We start from the raw sequence: 20,332 nt of genomic DNA, 5'->3' as shown, positions 1-20,332 counted from the left end.
TTTGAAAGGCTTTGCCTTATCTGCTCATCCTTGCCATCCGTAACTGGTCCCCCACACTTGTTGTGCCACTCAGTTGAGGTCCTGCCGCCCCAGGCCATCTGCCTGCCGGCAGCGCTGCCGGTGGCCCCATTTCCCTGTGCTCCATCCTGAGCACTGGGACTCAGCCTGCTGAAATCCCCATCGAGGTGGGATTAACTGGGCACTGTCTGGGGCTCAGATTGCTAGCAAGGTTTTTTGCCTCCCCTCTTGTTTAACTTGATTTTTGTGACGTTAGGCAGAGAACAAAGCTTTGTAGACAACAAAAGTGGGATGGGGTTGGGAGGATGGCACGGGCTATGGCTGTGTGCCTGGGCTGGGGGGTTTCACTGTACTGAGAGCCCTGTGTGGGCGCAGGGTGAGGGCAGTGCTGCTGCTGTGGGTGCCCAGCAGTCCTGCTGCAGCCCCTGGCCCCAGCACAGTGAGGGCTGCTCCCCACCCAAGTGTCTCCCTGCTGCTAGATAGCCACAGGTTGCCCACACTGGAGAACCTACCCGAGCACCAGTCAGGGACTTGCTTGCCAAAACACCGAGGCTTGGTGCCATGGAGCTCCTAAGGGAGTGCAAGATGTCTTCAGGGGCCGAGTAGCTGATTTAACTCCTAGAAGGCTTCATGCCAGGTGAATTGGTTTTGCGAAGTGTTCGGGGGACTGCTTTGCCCTGCTTAGGATAGGAGATAGGCCATGCTTCTCTGCTCAGCCTAACACTTCAGGCATGATGAAAGAAGAGCAGCTTAAGGACCTATTAGCAACATGGCTGGTGGCCAGGTGTGGGTTGAGGTGAGGTGCAGTATATAAAGAGCATCACAGCACATAAGAACCTTCCATCTCTCCACTGTCATGTCTAGGGAGGGAGTTTGCCTGGGCTGTGAAAACAGCCTGCAAGAGAAGAGCTGCCAGTGTCTCCAGCAGCATCATGCCACCACCCAGCAGAGGGATGGGGCTGGGAGCCCACAGACACCCAGCTCAACTTGCTTTGACCAACTAAAATAGAGGCCATCGTGACCAGGCAATTCTAATTTCTGCAGCCTGTGAGGGGAAACACAGACCCTTCAACAGTCAAGTCCTTGTGGAACAGCCCTTGCCCTATACCCACCTCCTTCAGTCTTTCGCAGACCTTGCTGCTCCATGGAGATATTTCCCAGCCTAGAAATGGGGCCAGTGAATGCTGGAGAACTACTGCCAGATGTTCCTGAAGGGGCTTTCCTCCCTGGGTGACAACACTGAGGGGTCCCCACCAGCTTTAGCCCTGCTTGATGGCAGGAGCTTGGGTTTCCAGGGGAGAGCAAAGCAGACAAAAGGCAGCCAGATCCGCTAGCTGAGAAACCCTCGGGAAGAGGCAATATTAAACCATGGCACCACTTCAAATGGATCCTCTCACCAGACTGGCTTTGTGAAAGCCATAGCAGCATCCAGATGCCAGAGCAACAGCCCCAAGCCTGGGGAGAGGGCAGCCCTGCCCTGGTGACCCAGACCCCTACCTGGTCCCAGCTCCTACAAAGGACACAGGGCTGCCTCCCAGCCCAGGCCACGGCCCCTGGCACAGGCAAAGCAGAGGCCCAGGGAGGAACAGAAAGCAAGATCCTTTATTGTACACAGTACAGAATGTAATGCAGCTTTGCAGGAGATACATAGCCCTGCTCGAGTAAAGGTTATTTCGAATCAGTCCTCAGATTAACCCCTTCTGCACTGTAGACCTGCCATACTGAGCAAATGGTTAAAACCCTGTCCCCAGGGTTGGGCTCCCGCAACCAAATGCTCCCCACAGGTACAGGCCACGGCAGCCACCATGGCAAAAGCAACCGAGTCTACCCAGAGTTAATCTTCATACTTCCCCAAAAAAAAAAAAAAAAAAGAATTAATCAGTCAAAAAAAAAAAAAAAAAAAAGATTCAACCAAAGCTAACTAAGAGAAAAAAAAAATTCCTATACAGCATTTACAACAAAAACATGTAGCCAGTGGAAGTAGGGGGATAGGCAGATATGGATATATGAGTGGTGACGGAGTGGTAAGAGGTGCAGCAGGGAGCTGGAGGGAAGTAGGGTACCCAGGAGGGGGGTGAGGGACCCCACCCTCCCTGCCCACCACAGCCTTACAGCCCAGCTCCGAGGCCGTGCCAAGCAAGGGGAGAGCGCAGCTGAGCTGGCACCGGTATTCAGCCCCAGCTCCCCCAGGAAAGAGGACTCGAGCAGTGAAATGGAGTGGACCAGATACTTCAGCAACCATCCCAGGGAGCTGCAGGCACCAAGGGCTCCCCCCACAAGCATGCTAGGAGGAGAGCCGGAGGGGGGCATCCTCAGGGGCTCTGGGAACAGCAGCCAGTCTGCAAAAAATAGCTTTACCTTAAAATACAAAAAATCTACAAAAATCAGTTTAGAAACTTTTTTTTTTCCTGCTAAAACATCAAAAAAAAAAAAAAAAAGAAAAAAAAAAAAGGAGGGAGATATGTCAGGGTCTCCCCTCCCTTGAAATGCAACCCGTGGCCCGCAGCCAGAGCTGAGGAGTAAGAGGGGCACAGAGAGGACCTTGAGGGGCTAGGAAAGCATTATTTCAGGTTATATCACGAGAGTGGGGCAGGGAGGAGAGGGTCAGGAAGAAGGCAGAAGGCTCCTCGGGGTTGGGGTAGGGTGCTGCGCACATCAGCCCCGGGGTGCTGGCCCAGGTGGCTCCCCCGCATCCCTCCTCTGTGCAAATCAAAGCCCTTTCCACCACACAAGGCAGCTACGCGGATTGTGCTTGATGCAAAGCAGATTGTCGTGACAACTGGCTAGGCAGCCATGCTGGCTCAGCCCAGTCCCGGGGTGCTGCTGGAGCCATCAGTCCTCGCGGTGCTTGCGAGGAACGGGGCCTAGGTCAGAGACTGCGTCTTTAGCTCCCGTCACCCCAAAACATCATGCTGATGCTTGGCAGGAGGTGCCAGCGACAGACAGTTCTACGCACTAGCCCTTGGACAGTAAGGGTGGGAATTCAGCAGTGGCACACACGGGGCATTTTAGATTCCTCCAATTTGTGTGCACGTGCATGTGGTTTGTTGGTTTGTTTCGTTTTTTTTTTTTCCTCGTGAACAGCAACAAGTATTTTTTTAGAAAACCGTATTTGCCCAACATAGATGCGCTAGTGCTCGTGGCTCTGCCAGCTGGCCGAGTCAGTAAGCGAAGCCCTCCGCGTAGGGAAGGCTGCTGCAGGGATCCATCTCCAGGAGGTACGCTGGGCTGTCCTCAAAGTGCGTCAGCGGCACTGTCTCCTCCTCGGGCACCGGGCAGTCTGGCTCCGTCTTCAGGAAAGGGCGCTGGTTGTCGGGGTAGGCCATGGAAAAGAGGGCATCAGGGTCGCAGACAAACTTATAGACGTACCGCTCACCAGCCACCTGCGAGGAGGAGGAGGGCATGAGAGGTGCCTTGCACCCTCCCCCCTGCCCAGGGAGTAACACACACAGCATGACGGACACTGGACCTAGCCCCACTCCTCCTGTGCCCCAGAACGTTGGGGTGACAGCAGAGGATGGTGACACCCTCGGCTCCCCTTCCCCGTGGCAACGGGGTCACTCGCCTTCTGCATGATGCCCTTCTCATAGTAGTAGCGCAGGGAGCGGCTGAGCTTGTCGTAGTTCATGGCTGGTCGGTTCTTCTGGATGCCCCAGCGCCGTGCTACCTGTGGGGAGAGAGGCAGCACCGTAAAGGCTCCAGCCAGGGCTTGGACCTGGATCCTTGAGGGAAATCACAACTGAAACATGGGGCAGGGGCTTGTTTCTGGGGGCTGGAGCAGACAGAGGTGAAAATGTCACCACAGTCCCAGAGCAGTTCCCCGCCTGCTGTGACAAAGCTCCAGCTCCAAGCGCTGGCTGCCACAATGCTGCCACTGCCAAACCGGGGGATGAATCAAAAGACATTTGATTAGGGGAGCCTGCCAAAAAAGACACTTCAAAAAACCACAATTTCCATGCACTGCATAAGAGATATTATGGGTAATTACCCACAATGCGCAGCTCAGCACTACAGCTGCTTTCAATTACTGCCCAAACAGCTCCTTCCTCTGTGTCAGCCTCCTGCAGAGCTGCAGGGCTCGGGCACAGCACAGAGCTGCCACCAGGGACCCAGGGCAAAGGATCGGAGCCGTCTGGGAGGGACACAGCCGTGGCTGAGTGCAGGTCTCAGCAAGACATCCAAGGCATACAGAGGCCGGTGACCCCCGACACCTCCAGGAGCAAAGCACGTGTCGTGCCAACAGGCAGCAGAGGAGATTAAAGGCAAATTTGTACAGCTGCTGAGCGTGGATGGGTGGCTGGCTTTTCCCTTTTTGCCTTCAAAAGCTGCCCCTGTGTCTCACTTCAAGTGAGCATGAGCTGCTGTGTTGTGTGGGAAGGGTCTTCCCCCACCCTGCGCCCCAGGCTCACCCCCAGCCACTCCAGGGCTGCAGCCCCAGCACGCCAGGTGCCCCTGTACCTCTTCAGGCTCGATCAGCTTGAACTCCATGCCCCGGCCAGTCCAGGCGATGAAGTGGGCATTGGCGGGGTCGTCCAGGAGGGTGACCAGAAACTGCCAGAGTTGCAAGGATCCACGCCGCTGGTATGGAGGGCCCTCGCGGTACAGGGTGGGCTCCTGCTTCACTTTACCTGCCCGCACCGAGACACAGCTGACTAAACGCCCTGGCTCTGCCCCTCTCCCAGGCTGTGCCATCCATCAGGGGACATGTACGGCAATATTGGGTTCACCCCTGTGTGGGACACCCCCGTGCAGAATCAGGCCACAGGGCTGGAGAGTGGAGGGGTGGTGGGGATGGTGCTGCATGCAGGCAAGGCACAGGGTGGGTGGCAGGGACAGGGCTTGAGAGTGATGCCAAGCAGCTCCATGGGACAATGCCCTGCAGCTCTCAAGAGCAGCATGCCAGCACAGCATGGCCTTAAAAGCCAACTGCTGCAGAGCCTGGCCCCAGACCTCCCTTCCATGAGCCCTGGTCACCCCCCAGCCCTCCTCTGGGGGTGAATTCTTACCCTCCAGCCTCTCTGGTACCACGCATGTGTCATCAAAATACAATCGTGTGTCCTTTTCATATGAAAATCCTAGGGAGGAAGAAGATTTTTTGTGAGCACAGGGCCCCTCTACCACCCCAGCCAGACCCCAGAAAAACCCTGGCTTGGCCCAGTCCAGCACCAGGACCCCATCCCCCAGTGCCACGAGCAGACTCATCCCCAGCTATCTCAGTGGCATTGCACTGGCTTGCCAGGTGAATGCCATGCAGCGCTGGCACCCTCTCACCCTGGGGAGATGGGGGAACCAAAACTCTCAGCAGCGACATTGGCCACGTTGTCCCAGCTTATGCAACGCAGTGCTGCGCACTCGCGGGGGCCGGTGGCTGCATGGCACAGGCCCTATTTTTAGCAGCAGCGCGGGTGCTGCTCGCCTGTGGGCCCTCACGGACGTTTTCAGGGTGCCCAGCAGCTCTGCCAGCCACGAGGGGGGTCTGCCTACCCTGAGAGAGGGATGGGATGGGACACACCAGGGATGCCCATGAGCGGGAGGAGGCTGGGGCACACTCACCGTCATGGCTGCTGGGGAAGACACCCCCTCGCAGGTACGAGGACTGACAGTTAGGCACTTCTGTGAGGGACATGAAGGTGGCATTAAGGACATGCATCCTGTGGGTCCCAACAAGCACTCAGCAGCATCTTCCCATCCCTCAGCACATCCTACAGCCAAGTCCAGGCATCTCCCCCTAAACCACCGCACCCACCCCCAGCCCCTACCCCCAAAACTTTTGGGGAAAACCAGTACAAATTTGGGAGGGCAGAAGTACTGGAATGAGCGCTGGCAGAAAGGTGTAAGTCAGCTCAGGTTTTCACTATGTTATTCTGGCCCTCCAGGAAGGGAGGCATCGCTGCGCCTCCCCTGCCATCTGCTCAGCTGTGCCACCCTCCATCCCGAGGTCAGGGTATTTTTAGGTCCTAAGGCGATTAGAGGATTTTTCCGTGATGCTGGTGGGGTCCAGCAGCCAGAAATCACAGCTGGTTCCAGGCCAGGGCTCCAGGGGGACCCGCCGGGTACTGCAGGGCACCCCAGCCTGCGGCTATGGCACAGACCACGCCACGCAGCATCTGGTGAATGCCTGCTCTATCCCTCCTGCTTTGAAAGAGGAAGGGGGGCAGTGAAACCAGGAGAAGCAGCAGCCGGGCGCTGCAGAAGCCCTGGGGTGATGCGGCACCTGCTGCCCGAGGCTCAACCCTGTGCCTGCCACGCTGTCTGTGAGCTGCAGATGGCAGAGATGGCCCCGCTACCCCGGCTGCTGACGTAACCCGCACCACCCCCGGGCATCCAGCTGCCTCCCCAGCTCGTACCCACCTGAGTCAATGCAGTAGTCCCGGGGCTCCTGCTTGATGCCCACAGGGGGCTGGAAGCCGTGGCCAGGGGGGCCAGGCAGGCCGGGGCCACCGTGCTCATAGAGCGGATCATGGTACTCCTGCTTGAATCCCTGAGGGGGGCAGGGGGCAGCAGGGCCAAGGGGCTCCGACAGCTGCCGGTGGTAGACGGGGCGGCTGTCCCCTGGGACCCCAGACTGTGGTGGGAAGGGGTGGCAGGGCTCAGACAGCTGCCTCTGAAACCTGGAGGGAAGAGGGACACAGCATGACCGAGGGGTGGTGAGGTCAGCCCTGCCAGCATGCTGCCACCCCAGACCAGGACCCTCATGCTCATTCGGTGCCCTCAGCCCAGGGTGGTTTTGGGTGGTTTTGGGTGGTATTGTGTCCCACCCGCAGCAGGCTAGGACAGTTCCTCAGGAGCATGACCACCACGAGGAGTTGTCCCATGGGGACCAAGTGGGCTGTAAGAGAGCCCTGGCCCCCTCCAAGCACTGGAGACCCCCTGCCAGAGGAGCAGGACAGCACGTGGTTCACCACGGTCAAGTGCTGTGCACCTCAGGTGATGGCAGCGTGGTGCTGCAGTGGGGATATGTGGATAGGAGTGGGGACAGGATACAAACCCCAGCCCACGACAGTAATATCTCTGTAAACCTGTAAAACCTCCCCCCGGTGTGGTGGGCAGAGCTGTGGGGCCTGGGGAATGATGCACCCAGGCAGGCGCTTATGCAAACCAAATCTACTCCGCAGCTCCAGCCGGCCACTAATCCGCCTGTGCAGCTGGGATTAAACCTTGAACTCTGTGGCAGGGAGCACTATTTTTGGCTCTGGGGTGCTGCCACCACCGGCTTGAGTCCCAGCATGGTCTCTTGCTGGTGGCAGTGGACAAAGGACTATCTCGAGGGGGTGCTGCAGCATCCCCTCGTCCTCCAGCACCTTGAAAGGCGATCTCTGATCTCCGCACCTGGCTCCTCTCAGCGAGCCATACACCATTTGGCTTTGTAACTGGAGCCCTCCCAGCTGCCGGGCTGGGATTACTCCATTTCCGAGCCGTGTCCCTCTGCCCTTCCTGAGTGAAACCCAAGCCCCACGCTGGCATGGCGCTTCCCAAGGGGTCACGGCCAGCCCCCCACATAGCTTGAAGGTTGCCTGGAGCAGTGCCCTGCTTTGCTGGGGAGGGATGCTTGCCCACTGCGGGCACATCACAAGAGATTCCACGGCCCAGCTGTATGGCTTTGTTGGGCTGCCATGTCCGGCCCCGTGCCCACAGGGGACACGCAAGCAGCCGTCACCACAAAGGGAATCCAGGAGGCCACAAGCAAAGCTGGAGGTCGACTGCAACCTGTGCCATGCCACCTACTGATAACATGGGCAAGCCTGGGGTGAAGGAGAGGACCGGCAAAGCCTCTAGGGACACAGGGGTGATGGGAGATGAAACCACAACTTTGAGAGGAAGCAGGGAGCAGGGTCTCTCCCTCCACAGCCCCAAAAATCACAGGGATGTCACGTGATGCACAGAGGAGCTAAGGAGCAACCCTCAGCCCAAGGGTGCTCGGGGGCAGGACAGGGATGCTTGCAGCTCCCCGGCCCAGCAGGGCTCAGCTTGGATGGCAGAGCTGCAGCAGGTGGAAGAGAAAAGAGCAGGAGACCTGACTCAGCACCATCACCCGTTGCCACAGGGATGGATGCAGGCGGCAGCCTCTGCCTGCCTCGCCTTTCTCAAGGTGGAGGCAAAGGTTCTGCCTGGTGTCCCTGGGGCTGGGAAGAACGGGTCCGCATTAGGAGGCGGCTGCCTTATGGGGAGAAAAAGCCACGAGATCTCAGTGGGAAGCAGCAAGTTTTGCCACACTGGTTTACAGGGGATCCCAGGCAGCAATGCCTGGCCAAGGTCTGCAACCGCAGCATGGGGACAAAGGGACGGACATCCCTCCTCCTTCCCCATGCTGAGGCCACCGATCCATTTCAAGAGGGCGTAAGTCTCCATAAACACCCACAAGTCACCAGTGCTCGCTTGGGCAGGGGAAGCCTTACCTGTGCTCGGTGGGGTATTGGTTTTCAGACATCATCTTTGGCATGTGCATGGGTGGGTGAGGCGGCCGTGGCACGGCGAAGGTCTGCTGCCTCTGCTCCTGCAGCGGGTGCGGGGCCGGGGCCGCCGCCGCCCCATGGGCAGCTGCCTGCACAGCTGAGGCCGGCGGCGGCAGGGCCGATCCCTGGTGCGCAGGAGACACTGGCGTGGCGGGCGGTGTTAATGGCTTGAACCCGGCAGGGGGCTTCCTGTCATAGGCACTGTGGAGGGAAAAGGGGCCGGGGGCTGATGGTGACGCTACCAAGGACATCTCTGTGTGGCAGAGCGACAAGCAAGACTAGTCCCCACACTGCGACCCAAGGGGTCTGAAGGCAGCAGCCACTCCCATGCTACCTACCAGCAGTTGTAGAGGCACTTGTCCCCATAGCCAGCACAGAGGGCCTGCTCGTGGCTGCAGGACGACAGCTCCGAGGAAGGGCTGTGCAGCTCCCGCTTGATCTTTGCCGGAGGTGGAGCATGCAGGACCACTGCAACAAGACAGAGGAGCATACAGGCTCACCCACACAGGAGGGGTGTGTGTGGGGGGTGCTGACCCCTGGGGAGCTTGGTGTGCTTGGGTGCTCTTGGCTTCGGAATCAGGTGCTGAATTACCCCCCTGGGAACATCAGGCAACCAATCCATGGCAGGATGGTGCCCAAGCAGACCCTGACGTGCTGGTGGACAAGCTGGAGTGGCAGGGTTGACTTCTGCAGGGATGGGCAGGGCTGGGACAGTCCCACTGGCCCAAGACATTGCTCACGGAGGGGGAGATGTTTCCCACTGGGATCCAAGAGGGGAACAGCACAGGGTAAGAGGGGAACAGGCAGCTTGACAACAGCCATGGATGAGACACATGCCCAGGCTGGGCCAAAAGCCCCTCAATGAGGTGAGATGAGCCCAGGCATCACAGGCAGAGGAACGAGGGGTCTTGACAGCCTGGAGCTCTGAGAGCTTGCAAGCAGGACACAGTGACCCACTCGCCCTCACAGGAACATACCCAGTTCCCGATTAGCTGGCCAGAGAGTCAGCAAGCAGCTAGATGGGATCCACCTTCCCCCAGCCAAAGTAATCCAAGAGGACCCAGTCCCAGGGTCTCACAATCGTATGAGTTCAAGTGCCAAAGGTCCCACTAAAACCAAACCCTTCCCAGCCCCCTGCAAGCCCACTCGCTATATATAATTTTAAACCTAGTAATATATACTTAACCTAATTAATTTCTAAAAGCAGGTGCCCTAGGAAAGGGAAAGCGCCTCAAAGATCTTTACCTAAATAGTGCCTGCAGAGGAGAGCCAAGACTAATCGGAAGTGGAATATTAGCTTCATGCAAAGCCGAAACACAGCAGAGAGGAGCAAATAGCTCCAGGACAACTGTTCACAGCTTGCCAGGTAATTAGCTGCTCCCCTAATTTGTCAAAACCTTTAAAGAGCTGCTGACTCCCCTCTCTACCAGTGCCCCTCCCCACCCCCGGCAAGGGCCCAGCACAGCTGGTACCAAGGGCATACCCCCCCCCCCCCCCCCCGGAAGATTTGAAACACAAAGCCCAGCGCTGAGCCAGCACAGCCCCTCACACGCCTTCCACCCGCTCCCAAGCCGGATTTATCCCCCTCCTCCTTCCCCCCACGGCGAGGTTGTGCCACTCTCAGCATTTCTAGCCTTAACGGGGGGCCGGCGCAGCGGCGGCAAAGCCCGGGCGCCCCACGAGCCACGGGAAAGCAAAGGGGAACTGGCTTTGGAAGGGTTCCAGCTGCCTATCGCGAGCATGTTTCTCCCTAACAGGCTCCGTGTTGTTGGAGCGGGTTGTTTTTCCGCCAGTCGTACAATGGGGTCTGGTTATTCATTGGGGGAAAAAAAAAAAAAAAAAAAAAAAAAAAAGAAAGAAAAAAAAAAAGTCTCCGAGCGGGCACCACCCTCCATTCACAAACAGTTTGGAGCGCTCCATTCATGTGGCTAAGGGGGGGGGGGGGGGGGGAAATTCCCCAGAGCTTAGAGCTGCCATTCAAGAAAAGGGAAACAAGCCTTAAGATCCTAACTGAGACCAGCTGGCCAAGCCCAGACTTAGTGCAACGTTTGGATTCCTTACACAAACACCGCGGGGCTGGCCGGCGCTGCTGGGCGAGATGCGCTCACGCCGCCGAGCTCGTGGGCCAGAGCGCCCGGTGGCGGGAGCCAAGGGGGCACAGAGGCCGGTGGCTCTGGGGAGGAAGGAGCTGGCTTGGGACCCCAGCAGCGAGCAGCCAGGCAGGGAGAGCAGGGAAGGTGGCAGGAGGGTTCCTGGGGAAGGAGATGCCCTGCCTCAACACCCAGTGCCTCTAAGGCACGCTGGGTGCACAAGCACTTTTAACCTTTCCGGTCCTGTGCTCAGCACCATAATTAAAGGCTAAAAAAAAAAAAATAAATGTACAAATAGGCAGGGGAACAGCTTAACTATAGACGGGGCCAGAGAACACGCCTCGGCACACCCACACCAGGACTGAGCCACAGGAGCAGCAAGAGCAACTGTGGGTGCCCAACAACCCCTCTCTGGGCTGCTTTAGCGCCCAGGGACAGAAGGGACCTGGGGAGACCAGGCAAGGGGACCAGCCATGCGTGCTTGGCAACCAAGGCAGCATAACTGGGAGGGGAAGATGGGGGGGAGGTGGTGTGCCGTTCAGGCATACACCCTCCGTGCCATACCACCAGCCAAGGTGGAGATGCCCAAAGCATCCATCTTCAGCCAAGAGGTCTCCCATGGGAAACGTGACACCTCAAAGCCATTCAGGGCCTTGAATTGTGAGGGAATCCTTGGTGGGGGACAGGGCAGGTTGCTCCCTCTTCAGAAGCCAAGCCTGGAAGAAGCTGGCTTTGCCAGTGGCACCCGCTGCCCGAGCCATGGGGAAGGCAACCCAACCACCATTTCAAGCCCAGCTACTGGCTGGGGACCTTGGCACCCGCTCAAGCCATCACCTGGGAGCCGAGCTCTGCGCCTGCCCCTCCATCCCCCAGCATTACAGGACGCACCCAAGGTCACACCAGGAGAAGAGCCAGAAATAGAAGCCAGGCTCTTGCTTTCCTTTGTTTAAACAAACCTTCCTTAGAAACAAACCTCCTGCTCTCATTTTGGCATGCAAGAAACCCCACTCCTGCACTGCCCATGGCTTTAGCCACACGCCACCTGTGCAGGGGGCCACAAGTCCCCTGGGAGCAAACCCCTGCAAAAGGCAAAGCCTCTCACAGCACTTGATCTCCCCAGCATGATCCCATCACTTCCCAGTCATTTAAACAACCGGTCAAGATACAACTTTGTACATATACCCTCTCCCCTAGGACAGCACCGCAGGCAAACCCACATCTATGCCCGGCCAAGCAACATGGCACGCTGGGCAGCAGGGTGAGCTCTGCAGGAGTCACCCGCAGCCTCCTCACCTTCCCAAGAGGACCTGCCACTTCTTCGGGTAGCTTATAAGCACCAAATCTGGTGCTCTTGCAGCTCGGTCCAGGGTGCAGAGAACAACACATCCCTTATTCAGAGAAGCCCTGCTTTCTCCATCCCTCCAGTGGGACTTCCTCCCCAACACCACGACCCACCGCACTCTGGTGTGTTACAGCATTTTGCTGCCAAGCCCCAACTTTAAGCCCACGTCTGCCAGGGACCTCAGCTACAGAATAGGGCACGGTGAGCAGGCAGCAACTGAGCTGCGGGCAGCTGCCATGCAATGAGGGTTTTTTAGCAAGGTGAGAATGATGCTGTGTTCCCGAGCATCTCCAACACTCAACACAGCACACATGGCAGCATTCCCCATGACAACAGGGTCCAAACTGAGCCTGATCTGTCCCTTTTTGCTGCTGTGCTGAGGAAGCTTGGCCCTGGGTATGCCAGGACCACGGGGCAGGAGATAGAGCTGGTTTGCCTGGAATAAAAGAGAGCAGCAGCTTCCTCAGGGAAAGGGCACAGAGCTACACAACTGCAGGAATGGTCCAACGCATGCCTGCAAACATCCATATGGACCAGCGAAGGATTTACCTGCCCGTGGGAGCTAACGGACACTGAACCCCGATGTGGCCCCCCCAGCCCAGGAAAGAAGCATGTCCCTGCTAGCCAAAGGCAGGTGCAGGGGGAAGGCTGTGCCAGATTCATCCCTCTCTTCTTACACCACACATGGTTCGGAACCAGAGGGAAATGAGAAGATCGGGTCAGAAAGCTGTAAGCTAGACTCTCTCCCGTGCTGGTATGGAAGAGCCGGGCTCCCTGTTCCCCTCACCGCAGTCTGAGCCCCACCCCAGCTGGCACAGCCCCTTCCACAGCAGCAAGGGAAACCTTTCCTTTCTTTCCCCTGGAAAGTTAAGGAAGGTTATTACAGCAGGGTGTCATGCAGGGAGATCTCCTTTCAAGTGACAAAGTTGTTTCAATGCCAGCTTTGCAGAGGCTGAGCAAGTCAGGAGAACATTTTAAGAGTCTAAACCAAATGCTCCCCCCACCCCCCACACCCCCTGCCCTTTTCCTGGATCACCCAGAAAAGTTTGTCTCTTCTCTCTGAGCTCTTCAGGTTACAAGGAAACAAGAGACTGCCAAAAGGCGCTGGAAACAGCTTCAGCTCTAAGAGCCACCCTCCCACACATGCTGCAGTTTTTACCGCTCCAAGCGAGAGCTGCTGGGCTGCGCTAGGATGTCAACAGCCAGTTGCGTTTCTGACTCTGGGCTCGCCTTTTATCTCAGGGGAGACAAGGAAAAAAGCGCATCTGAAACTTGGGCTGTCTGGAACAGTTTAATGGCAAGCTTCCCACTCAAGTAATCAAAGAGCAATAATTAACATGCATTTACTGTAGGAGAAGATACCCTGCTGCATGCTGTGACAAAGCTGGAATGAAAAATCTGTTCGACTGCAGGCTAAATTTGATTTACCTTAAGTCCTGTAGCTGTCTGGCTCAGCAGCAAAACCCAGCCACCAACACCAAGCTACTACTTCTGTTTGCCAGGTAACGACTTAAAACATCCTGAATGCCCCCCCCCCATCCCCCCTTCTCCTCCAACCAAGCCCTCAGTGCCCCAGAGCATGAGCACCACGCGCCATTCACCAGCCCCTGCCCTCACTAACACATCCTGCAATGGACCGCGGCACAGAACCAACTCTCGCTCTTATGCAACTCAAGAGGGACTGCATTTTCACTGGCCTCCTTTTAAACACGCTGCCTTGCCAGTGATTAATGCTGCTTAAAGCGGCTCAAGTTTCACCACTCAGGTCCACTCTTGCCAACAGCGCTGGGCCTGGACTGTAAAAAGCTCCAGAAACTGCAGAGATTGTGGCTAACCAAGGAGCCCAGCACGGGCTCTCGCTTCCACTTGAAAAGGAAAAGGAGCATTTATAAGCAAATCAACATTACTATGAACAAGCAGCGAGTCTCAGAGGAGCCCAGAGATCAGTTAGAGAATTTCCATGCATTTGGCTATGATTTTCCCCACTTACAAAAGACAGGGCATTGCAAGTTTCATCTCGATGAACCCGAACCACACGTGCTTTCTCCCAAAAGTCTGTGATTTCATGGTTTCAGCCCCAGCAACAACTGCTTTCCCAAGGAAGCAGCTCCAAACTCAGCTCAAGGTTTTGCACAGGCACCCAAACATTTCCCCTGCCCTAGAGAATGAAAACCCAAAACAATCACTTACAGTTGTCAGACTGGAAATCTGGGACAAATTGTTCATCATCAGGGACCTGAGCTAAAAAAGAAAAAAACAAACAAAATAAGTGGGTTTATGGCATTTTCTGTTCTCAAAAAAAAAAATGCTCACAGAGCCATTTTACATGGCAAAAGGCAGAGGTGAAGACTTGCCTTCAGCTAGCCAGGCCTCTTGAAGCTGGCTGAGATCCTGGAAGAGCTCTGGAACAGAGTGAAAGACTTATGCGCTCCATGGAAGAATAAATAACACTGCCATTATTCGCAGGGTTATTTCTAAACTGATAAACAGAAGAAGAGCGGTCTCACAGGGTCGCAGCGAGGCCACGGCCACTCGGGCCAGCCCTGCCTTACCTTCGGAGTCGTGGGCCAGGTCAGTCTCCAAGAATTTCCTTTTCCTATCGGACCCCGGCCGGCCTCGGCCCTCCTCTGTGCAGGCCTTCTGCAACGGGCAGGGCACAGCAGCCCGTGAGGGTGGCAGCCTCCGGGGATGGGGATGGGGGTGTCCCCACAACTGGGGGATGGGTGGGGGGTGCCCAACAGGGTGATGGGGGGGGGGGGGGGGGGGGGGGGGGGGGAAGCACAGAGCAAACTTACCCCGGGGCCCATAAAGGGAACCTGCTGGTCGTAGAAGCCGTCCATGGTGCGGGGAAGGCGGGCAGTGCCCCCGGCCCGCTCAGCATCGACGCCGGCCCGGGAAGAGGGGTCCGGCCCGGGTCCCGGCAGGTGCGCGGCTGGCGGGGAGATGGGGGTCAGGATCGGGCCCCGGCCCCTGCCGCCCCCGGGGCTGGCTCGGTGCGGGTGCGGGGCCGCCGCGCCTCCCCGGGGAGCCGGCCCACTCCTGCCGTGGCGGGTCGCAGCCCCCCGGCTCGTGATGTCACCCAATTTCTATAGAAACGGCCGTGACATCACGCGCCGGGGGAGCGGGGCCGGGGCCGGCACCACGCACGCTTCGCCTCGCTCCCCCCGCCCCTGCCGGTGCTCTGCGCTGCAGGGCCGCGCCGCAGCCAGCCCCGTTCCCACGCCGCCCCGCGCGCCCCATTCATAAACTCCGCCCCCCTCCCCTCCCCCTCGCGCGCCCCCCCTCCCCCACCCCACCCCCCCCGCCATTCACACCGTGCGGCCCGCGCCATTCATAAACACCGCCCCCGCCCCTGGCTGCGGCTGCGGCCGCGGCCGCGCCCCGCCGCCGGGCCCTGCCGCCGGGCCCCGCTATGCCAGGCCCTGCCGTACCCGGCCGGGGCGCCGCGGGCTCCGCCGCCGCGGGGCTCCGCTGAAGCCGGGGCCGGGTAAGGCGCTGCTCCGCGCCCGGGCACCGCGCTGCTGCTCTGCTCCGGCCCACAGCCCCCAGCCAGCGGCCTCCGCCGCGCCCCGCCCCGCGCGCTTGTTTACCCTCGGCGCCCGCCAATGGGGAGCCGCCGTTCGGCTGCCCGCGCCGTCGGATTGGCTGCGGTGCCACTGCGTGCCCGCCCGTGCGCCGCTCCGCCGAGCACCATTGAGGCAGGCCGGGTGGGCGGGGGTGGAGACGTCCAATGGGCGCAAAGTGATTTGCATGACTCCGGCGAGAACGTTTTTCATTCATAAAAAAATAGAAGGGGGAAGAGGCCGGCGGGTGGGGCTGGGGCCGCGCAGGATTTAAAGGAGCCACGGCCCTGCCCAGGGTAGGAGTTGGAGGTTTGGCGGGCGGCCTCGAGGGGTTGGGGGGACAGCCCAGGAGGTCGGGTCTGGCCTCACCCTGCACGCCGTGCCCAAGAACCTGCCGCACAGCAACCTCTGCGGGTGGGCTGGACCTGGGTCCTCTGCACAGGCCATGGGGTCCCCTCTGCTTTCTTGGGAGGCGGTTTGACCCCAGCAAGGTGGCATCACACGGGTCTACCTGCGGGCACAGGGCTAACCCGTGCCTGATTGCAGCTTTGACAGCTCGTCCCCTGCAGGCACTCTGGAGCCAGGTTTGCCTTTGAGAAGGGTTCTTTGGAGGAGGCCATAGGAAAAATAGTTCCCACCTGCAGGAGCTTTGGGGCTGCCCTGGCCACGGATCCCCCTGAGCAGGTTTGCAGACCAAGCCCAAATAGTTCAGAGGATTGAAAACAAGTTTAGGACAGAGCTGTGCTGGTGGGTTCCTGCCAGGCCTCCCGCCCCGGTGTTGCTCTGTCAAGTGTCTCAGTTTCCCCATCTGTAACCAAAGGTGGTGAGACCCACCATGGAGACCTGCCAGTGGCTGCTCATGGAAGAAGCAGCAGTTTGCACAGTATAAATGAACTGTGTGGAGGCTTCACGTTGTTGTGGAGTGAGAGTGGGAAATCACTGCTGGAGAAGGGAAAAACAAGGGATAGTGCTCAGCTGGCGTTAGGGATAGTTCTCAGCTTGGGAAGGATGGGAGCCTTCTGCTCAGATCCTGGGAAGATGCTCAGCGGTTAGGAAGCCTGTCGGTACAGGACTGTCCTGACCATTTTGAAATCCTCAGCATCAGGTCATGGGCTTGCATCTGCTGTCCTGGGAGAGCTGCCGAGTGTGTCTCCAGGCTGCTGCTGGGAAATTCTCTGTCAGTGCTGGGGCATTGATCAGCTCCCAGAGTCCTTCAGGGCCGTAACACCACCTGCCAGGGACGATGCTGGTAATGGCAGGTAGCTTGTCTCCCATCGTGTTCTAGGTGAAATGGGGAGGGGGGAGGCTGCCAGGATACACTGCCCACCAAGTGCCTGCATGGGGTGGGGGGAAGCACACAGAGGGCACAAGGTGTCCTTGCCACCCGGGGACTGCCCCCAGGGGATGCTGGGCTCTCACTTCCCCTCTGAACACCGGCACCCACTGGTAAAATTAGCAGGTGACACACAGGTGGGCAGGTCACAAAACCTGGGCTGGGGAGCAAAGCGGGTTGCGGGGGACGAGCCGGGTCATCGCAGAGCTGGGCACAACCGGCGCCCCAAGGCAGCTGTGGCCCCACACCGGCAGAGGTTGCTCAGCACCCCAGGACATCTTGCTGCCAGCTGGCACAGAGAGAGGCGATGCGGACCGAGCTCAGCTGTGGGGCAGGTGGGTGGGAGGCTTCAGGGGTTCCTTGGGAAGAGTCGAAGGCCCTGGAGAGCCAGGGCTGGGAGGCAGGGATGGCAACCGGTGCCTGCTAAATTTAGAGCCCACTCAGGGGAAAAAAAAAAATAAAAAATTGCAGGCTCCAAATTTAGCTGTTTGCAGCTCCTGTTGAGCACTGCTCCATCATGCTGCCACTGACAACGCTCCTTCAGCCCCTGTGCCCCACATTGGGCACCCCCTGTTTGAGTTCCTGAAGGTGGGGACCCTGCACCTGGCAGGAACTGGGGAACCCCAGTGATCAGCCGGGTATTTCATCACCATCTTTATTTGAGGCAAGCCCACAGCGGTCCAGGTGTACACAGCAACACACGCTATGCTAGGGACGCCATTTCCATGCAGGCAACCACAGCTACACACACAGCAGGAGGACGGGGCTGGCGCCAGGCTGGGGCTCCCACGGGAATGGGGGTCCCCAGCATGGCACTGGCTCAGCAGGGTGCTTGCACACTGGCACCAGGGCGTGGGGCTGGGGGGTGTGTGCGTTTGGGGGCTTCTGCTCCATCCCGCGGCCTTTGGGGGATGAATGGGGCTGAGCCAGGAGACACTGAGGGGGATGAGGGGTTTCAGAGCCTTCAGTGCCCCTCAGCTCCGTGGCATACTCCTCCCCAGAGCCCGGGACAGCTGGGCTGGCTTCCCAGCCCCTGCAGGTCCCCTCCTGGGCTGAAGACTTTTGCATCCTTAGACTAAGGAGGTTGTTAGCTGCCAGGCCCGTTGAACCATGGCTTCGGCACAGTGGGAGTGGATCGATGCTGTGTCCCCTGGGGGAGGTGGGCAGGGACCATCTCCCTAATCACCAGAAGGGAATGGCTCTATTGGAGCCCGCCACTCTTGGCAGACTGGTGCTGGTATCTCATTGTCCCACTGGCCAAGGGCGGTGGCCCTGGGCTCCCCGTGCTCTTCAGGACACTTGTCGGAGTGCTCTGCCCTGATTTTGAACTCCAATCAGTGCCCCTCACCCCCAGCGCGCTGCCAGACCCATGGCTGCGGGCACGGGCACGGTGCCCACTTGCTTCCCCCGGCTCCGCCACCACCAACAGCAAATTGCACCAGAGACCAGAGCGCTGCTCTTTGCCCAGAGCCTGGCCAGCCATGACTGGGTGCGAGGAGCAGGTCACCAGGGAAAACCATTGCCCATTCAATACAGGCACTTTCTAATCATAGAGCCCTGGCTCAAGGCTGAACGGGCAGCAAAATGGAGCCAAACCCGCTGCTATAAACACTGCTGACCTCGTGTTGTCACCCCAGAGATCAAGCCTGTCACCACACCTGCCTGCAGAGCCCTAGAGCTGGTTGAGGCTTTTTTTTCTTTCACCCTCCCCAAGCGTGGGGGCTGCGAGGCACAACTGCCCCTGGGGAGAGGCTGGGGCAATGAAGGCTGCTGGTTCGTGGGACCCAGGGGTTATTTGGCCCAGCTCCCACACTTCATCTGGCTACTCATTAACCGCTGCCCCCAGGGTGACAAGGGCGAATTTATGCACCACAGGCAGAGCGTGCCCATACCCGCATCCGCAGGTCATGGCTGCGGCAATCTCCATGCCCACTGGCCAGGCCCACGCTCCCCCTCGTTCCCCCCAGCTCCTCAGCAGCCACCGGTGCTCCGAGCACATCCCCGAGCATCACACCGCAGCCTGCCCCTGCCCTGCCCAGTGCTGGCACTGAGGGCAGGGCAAGAGGGGGCTGTGGCAGCCCACTGGAGCCTCCTCCTGCACCCCAGCTGAGAGGGCAACTCACGGGCTGGAGGCTGGCTGGGGCTCACCCGGGGCACTGCCACCTCCTCCCATGTCGGCAGGGCCCTACGGCTGCTGTCACAAACAGCCCCAAGCTAAAACTCAAACTCACACAAGAGCTTGGGGAGGGTGACAAACAGCTCCCTTCCAGCTCTCTGTTCACTCTGAAACATAATGATGGCAGCACCCTCTGCACTGCCAGGGGGATGCTATCGCATAGGGACCTGCAGTTCAAGGAGGAACTGGGCACTGGGGCACCGGGGAGGACAGGGTGGTTTGTTCCAGCCGGGACTCCTGGCCCTGTGGCAGGGGCACAGAGGGGATAAGCAGCAGTTTTGCTGCCTGCCGGTGACACCCACAGGGGCACACCGCTCCGGCTTGCTCCCAGCGGCACAGCGGCCTCCACCAGACCGGAGGGAGCTGCCTGGGAGCAGGGGCTGATCCGGGAGCCGGGCATGCCCCCGCGCAGGGCCACCCCAGGGAGCAGCAGGGGCCTGCAGAAGCAACCAGCAGCCCCTTCTATGGGCCAGTCCTGCCAGCTCCCAGCTTCTGGGAGCCACCACAGCCTCCATGCATTTTTTCCATTTTCTGGTCCCCACCACATTCTGGGGAGAAGCTGCATCCCGCCGTCTGTCCCCACATGCCTAGTGGGGGACACAGGGGTGATGCCACCAGTGCAACCTGCCTGTGCATCCCAGCTGGGCTGCAGCAGCTGGCTGGGTGAGGCGAAAAGGAGCAGCCAGGTGACAAGCAGTGGGCACCCATGCAGGCAGGGGGATGGCAGTGGCATCTGCATAGCTCCTCAGCTCCAGGGTGGGTTGTGGGGAGACCTGGCCGTGTGGAAACTGAGGTGCAACAGTTCACCCCCATGCCCTGCAGCCATTCAGGAGCATTGGACGCAGCACCGGCCACTGGGAGAGCATCAGCCTGGCGAAGCACGTGTAAAAAGGTGTGGGGGGGACACTGCCAAGTAAGAAGAGCTTCTAGATGTCGGTCCTCAGAGTCCCCAGCCCCCAGCAAAGGCTGGCAGGCTTTAGGAGAGAGGAAAGTCCACGTGGAAGGAAGTGCCGTGGGGGACAGCCAGCAGAGACGGGAGGTGGCGTTTGCATCCAACCCGGGCTCATAAAAAGGTGACCCCCCCAAAGTTTGCTGAATAAATACATAAATATGAACATGAAGCCCAGAGCTGGGACACAGGGGTTTCCCAGGATCAGCAGTTGCCCCAAAAATCCTGGTTTTGCTGTTTCCCTGTCAAAACATGGTCTCCTCCCATCCACCCCACGCTTGACCCCATGGCCCAAGCACCCTCTTTCCCCAGGCTGTCCCACACCTTGAGGCTCCCAGGGCCGGCAGCAAACACGGTCTTTGCACCTGCTTAAAACCCATCCCAGAAATGCTGGTGGAAGGCATGGCA

General features: G+C 58.8%; 1 protein-coding gene across 2 annotated transcripts; it reads right to left on the bottom strand.

The window, feature by feature from the left end:
* Positions 1–1,599: 1,599 nt before the first annotated feature.
* On the bottom strand, positions 1,600–20,300 carry ETV5 (ETS variant transcription factor 5). Of its 2 annotated transcripts, XM_080410388.1 has the most exons (13): positions 15,335–20,300; positions 14,699–14,835; positions 14,456–14,543; positions 14,258–14,305; positions 14,094–14,144; positions 8,810–8,939; positions 8,415–8,672; positions 6,370–6,629; positions 5,572–5,631; positions 5,025–5,093; positions 4,477–4,646; positions 3,584–3,685; positions 1,600–3,401 (listed from the first exon to the last, which is right to left on the bottom strand). In XM_080410388.1, the coding sequence occupies exons 1-13, from the start codon at positions 16,272–16,274 to the stop codon at positions 3,180–3,182; spliced, it is 2,535 nt and encodes an 844-aa protein (XP_080266514.1). In that variant the 5' UTR covers positions 16,275–20,300; the 3' UTR covers positions 1,600–3,179. The 2 variants fall into 2 exon arrangements, with proteins under 2 accessions (XP_080266514.1, XP_080266515.1); XM_080410389.1 differs by lacking the exon at positions 15,335–20,300 and having other exon boundaries at positions 14,699–15,136.
* Between the last annotated feature and the right edge of the window lie 32 nt (positions 20,301–20,332).

This window comes from Falco punctatus, assembly GCF_963210335.1.
Source record: "Falco punctatus genome assembly, chromosome: 13".
Taxonomy (NCBI): Eukaryota; Metazoa; Chordata; class Aves; order Falconiformes; family Falconidae; genus Falco; species Falco punctatus.
This window is presented reverse-complemented; position numbering and strand designations above follow the sequence as displayed.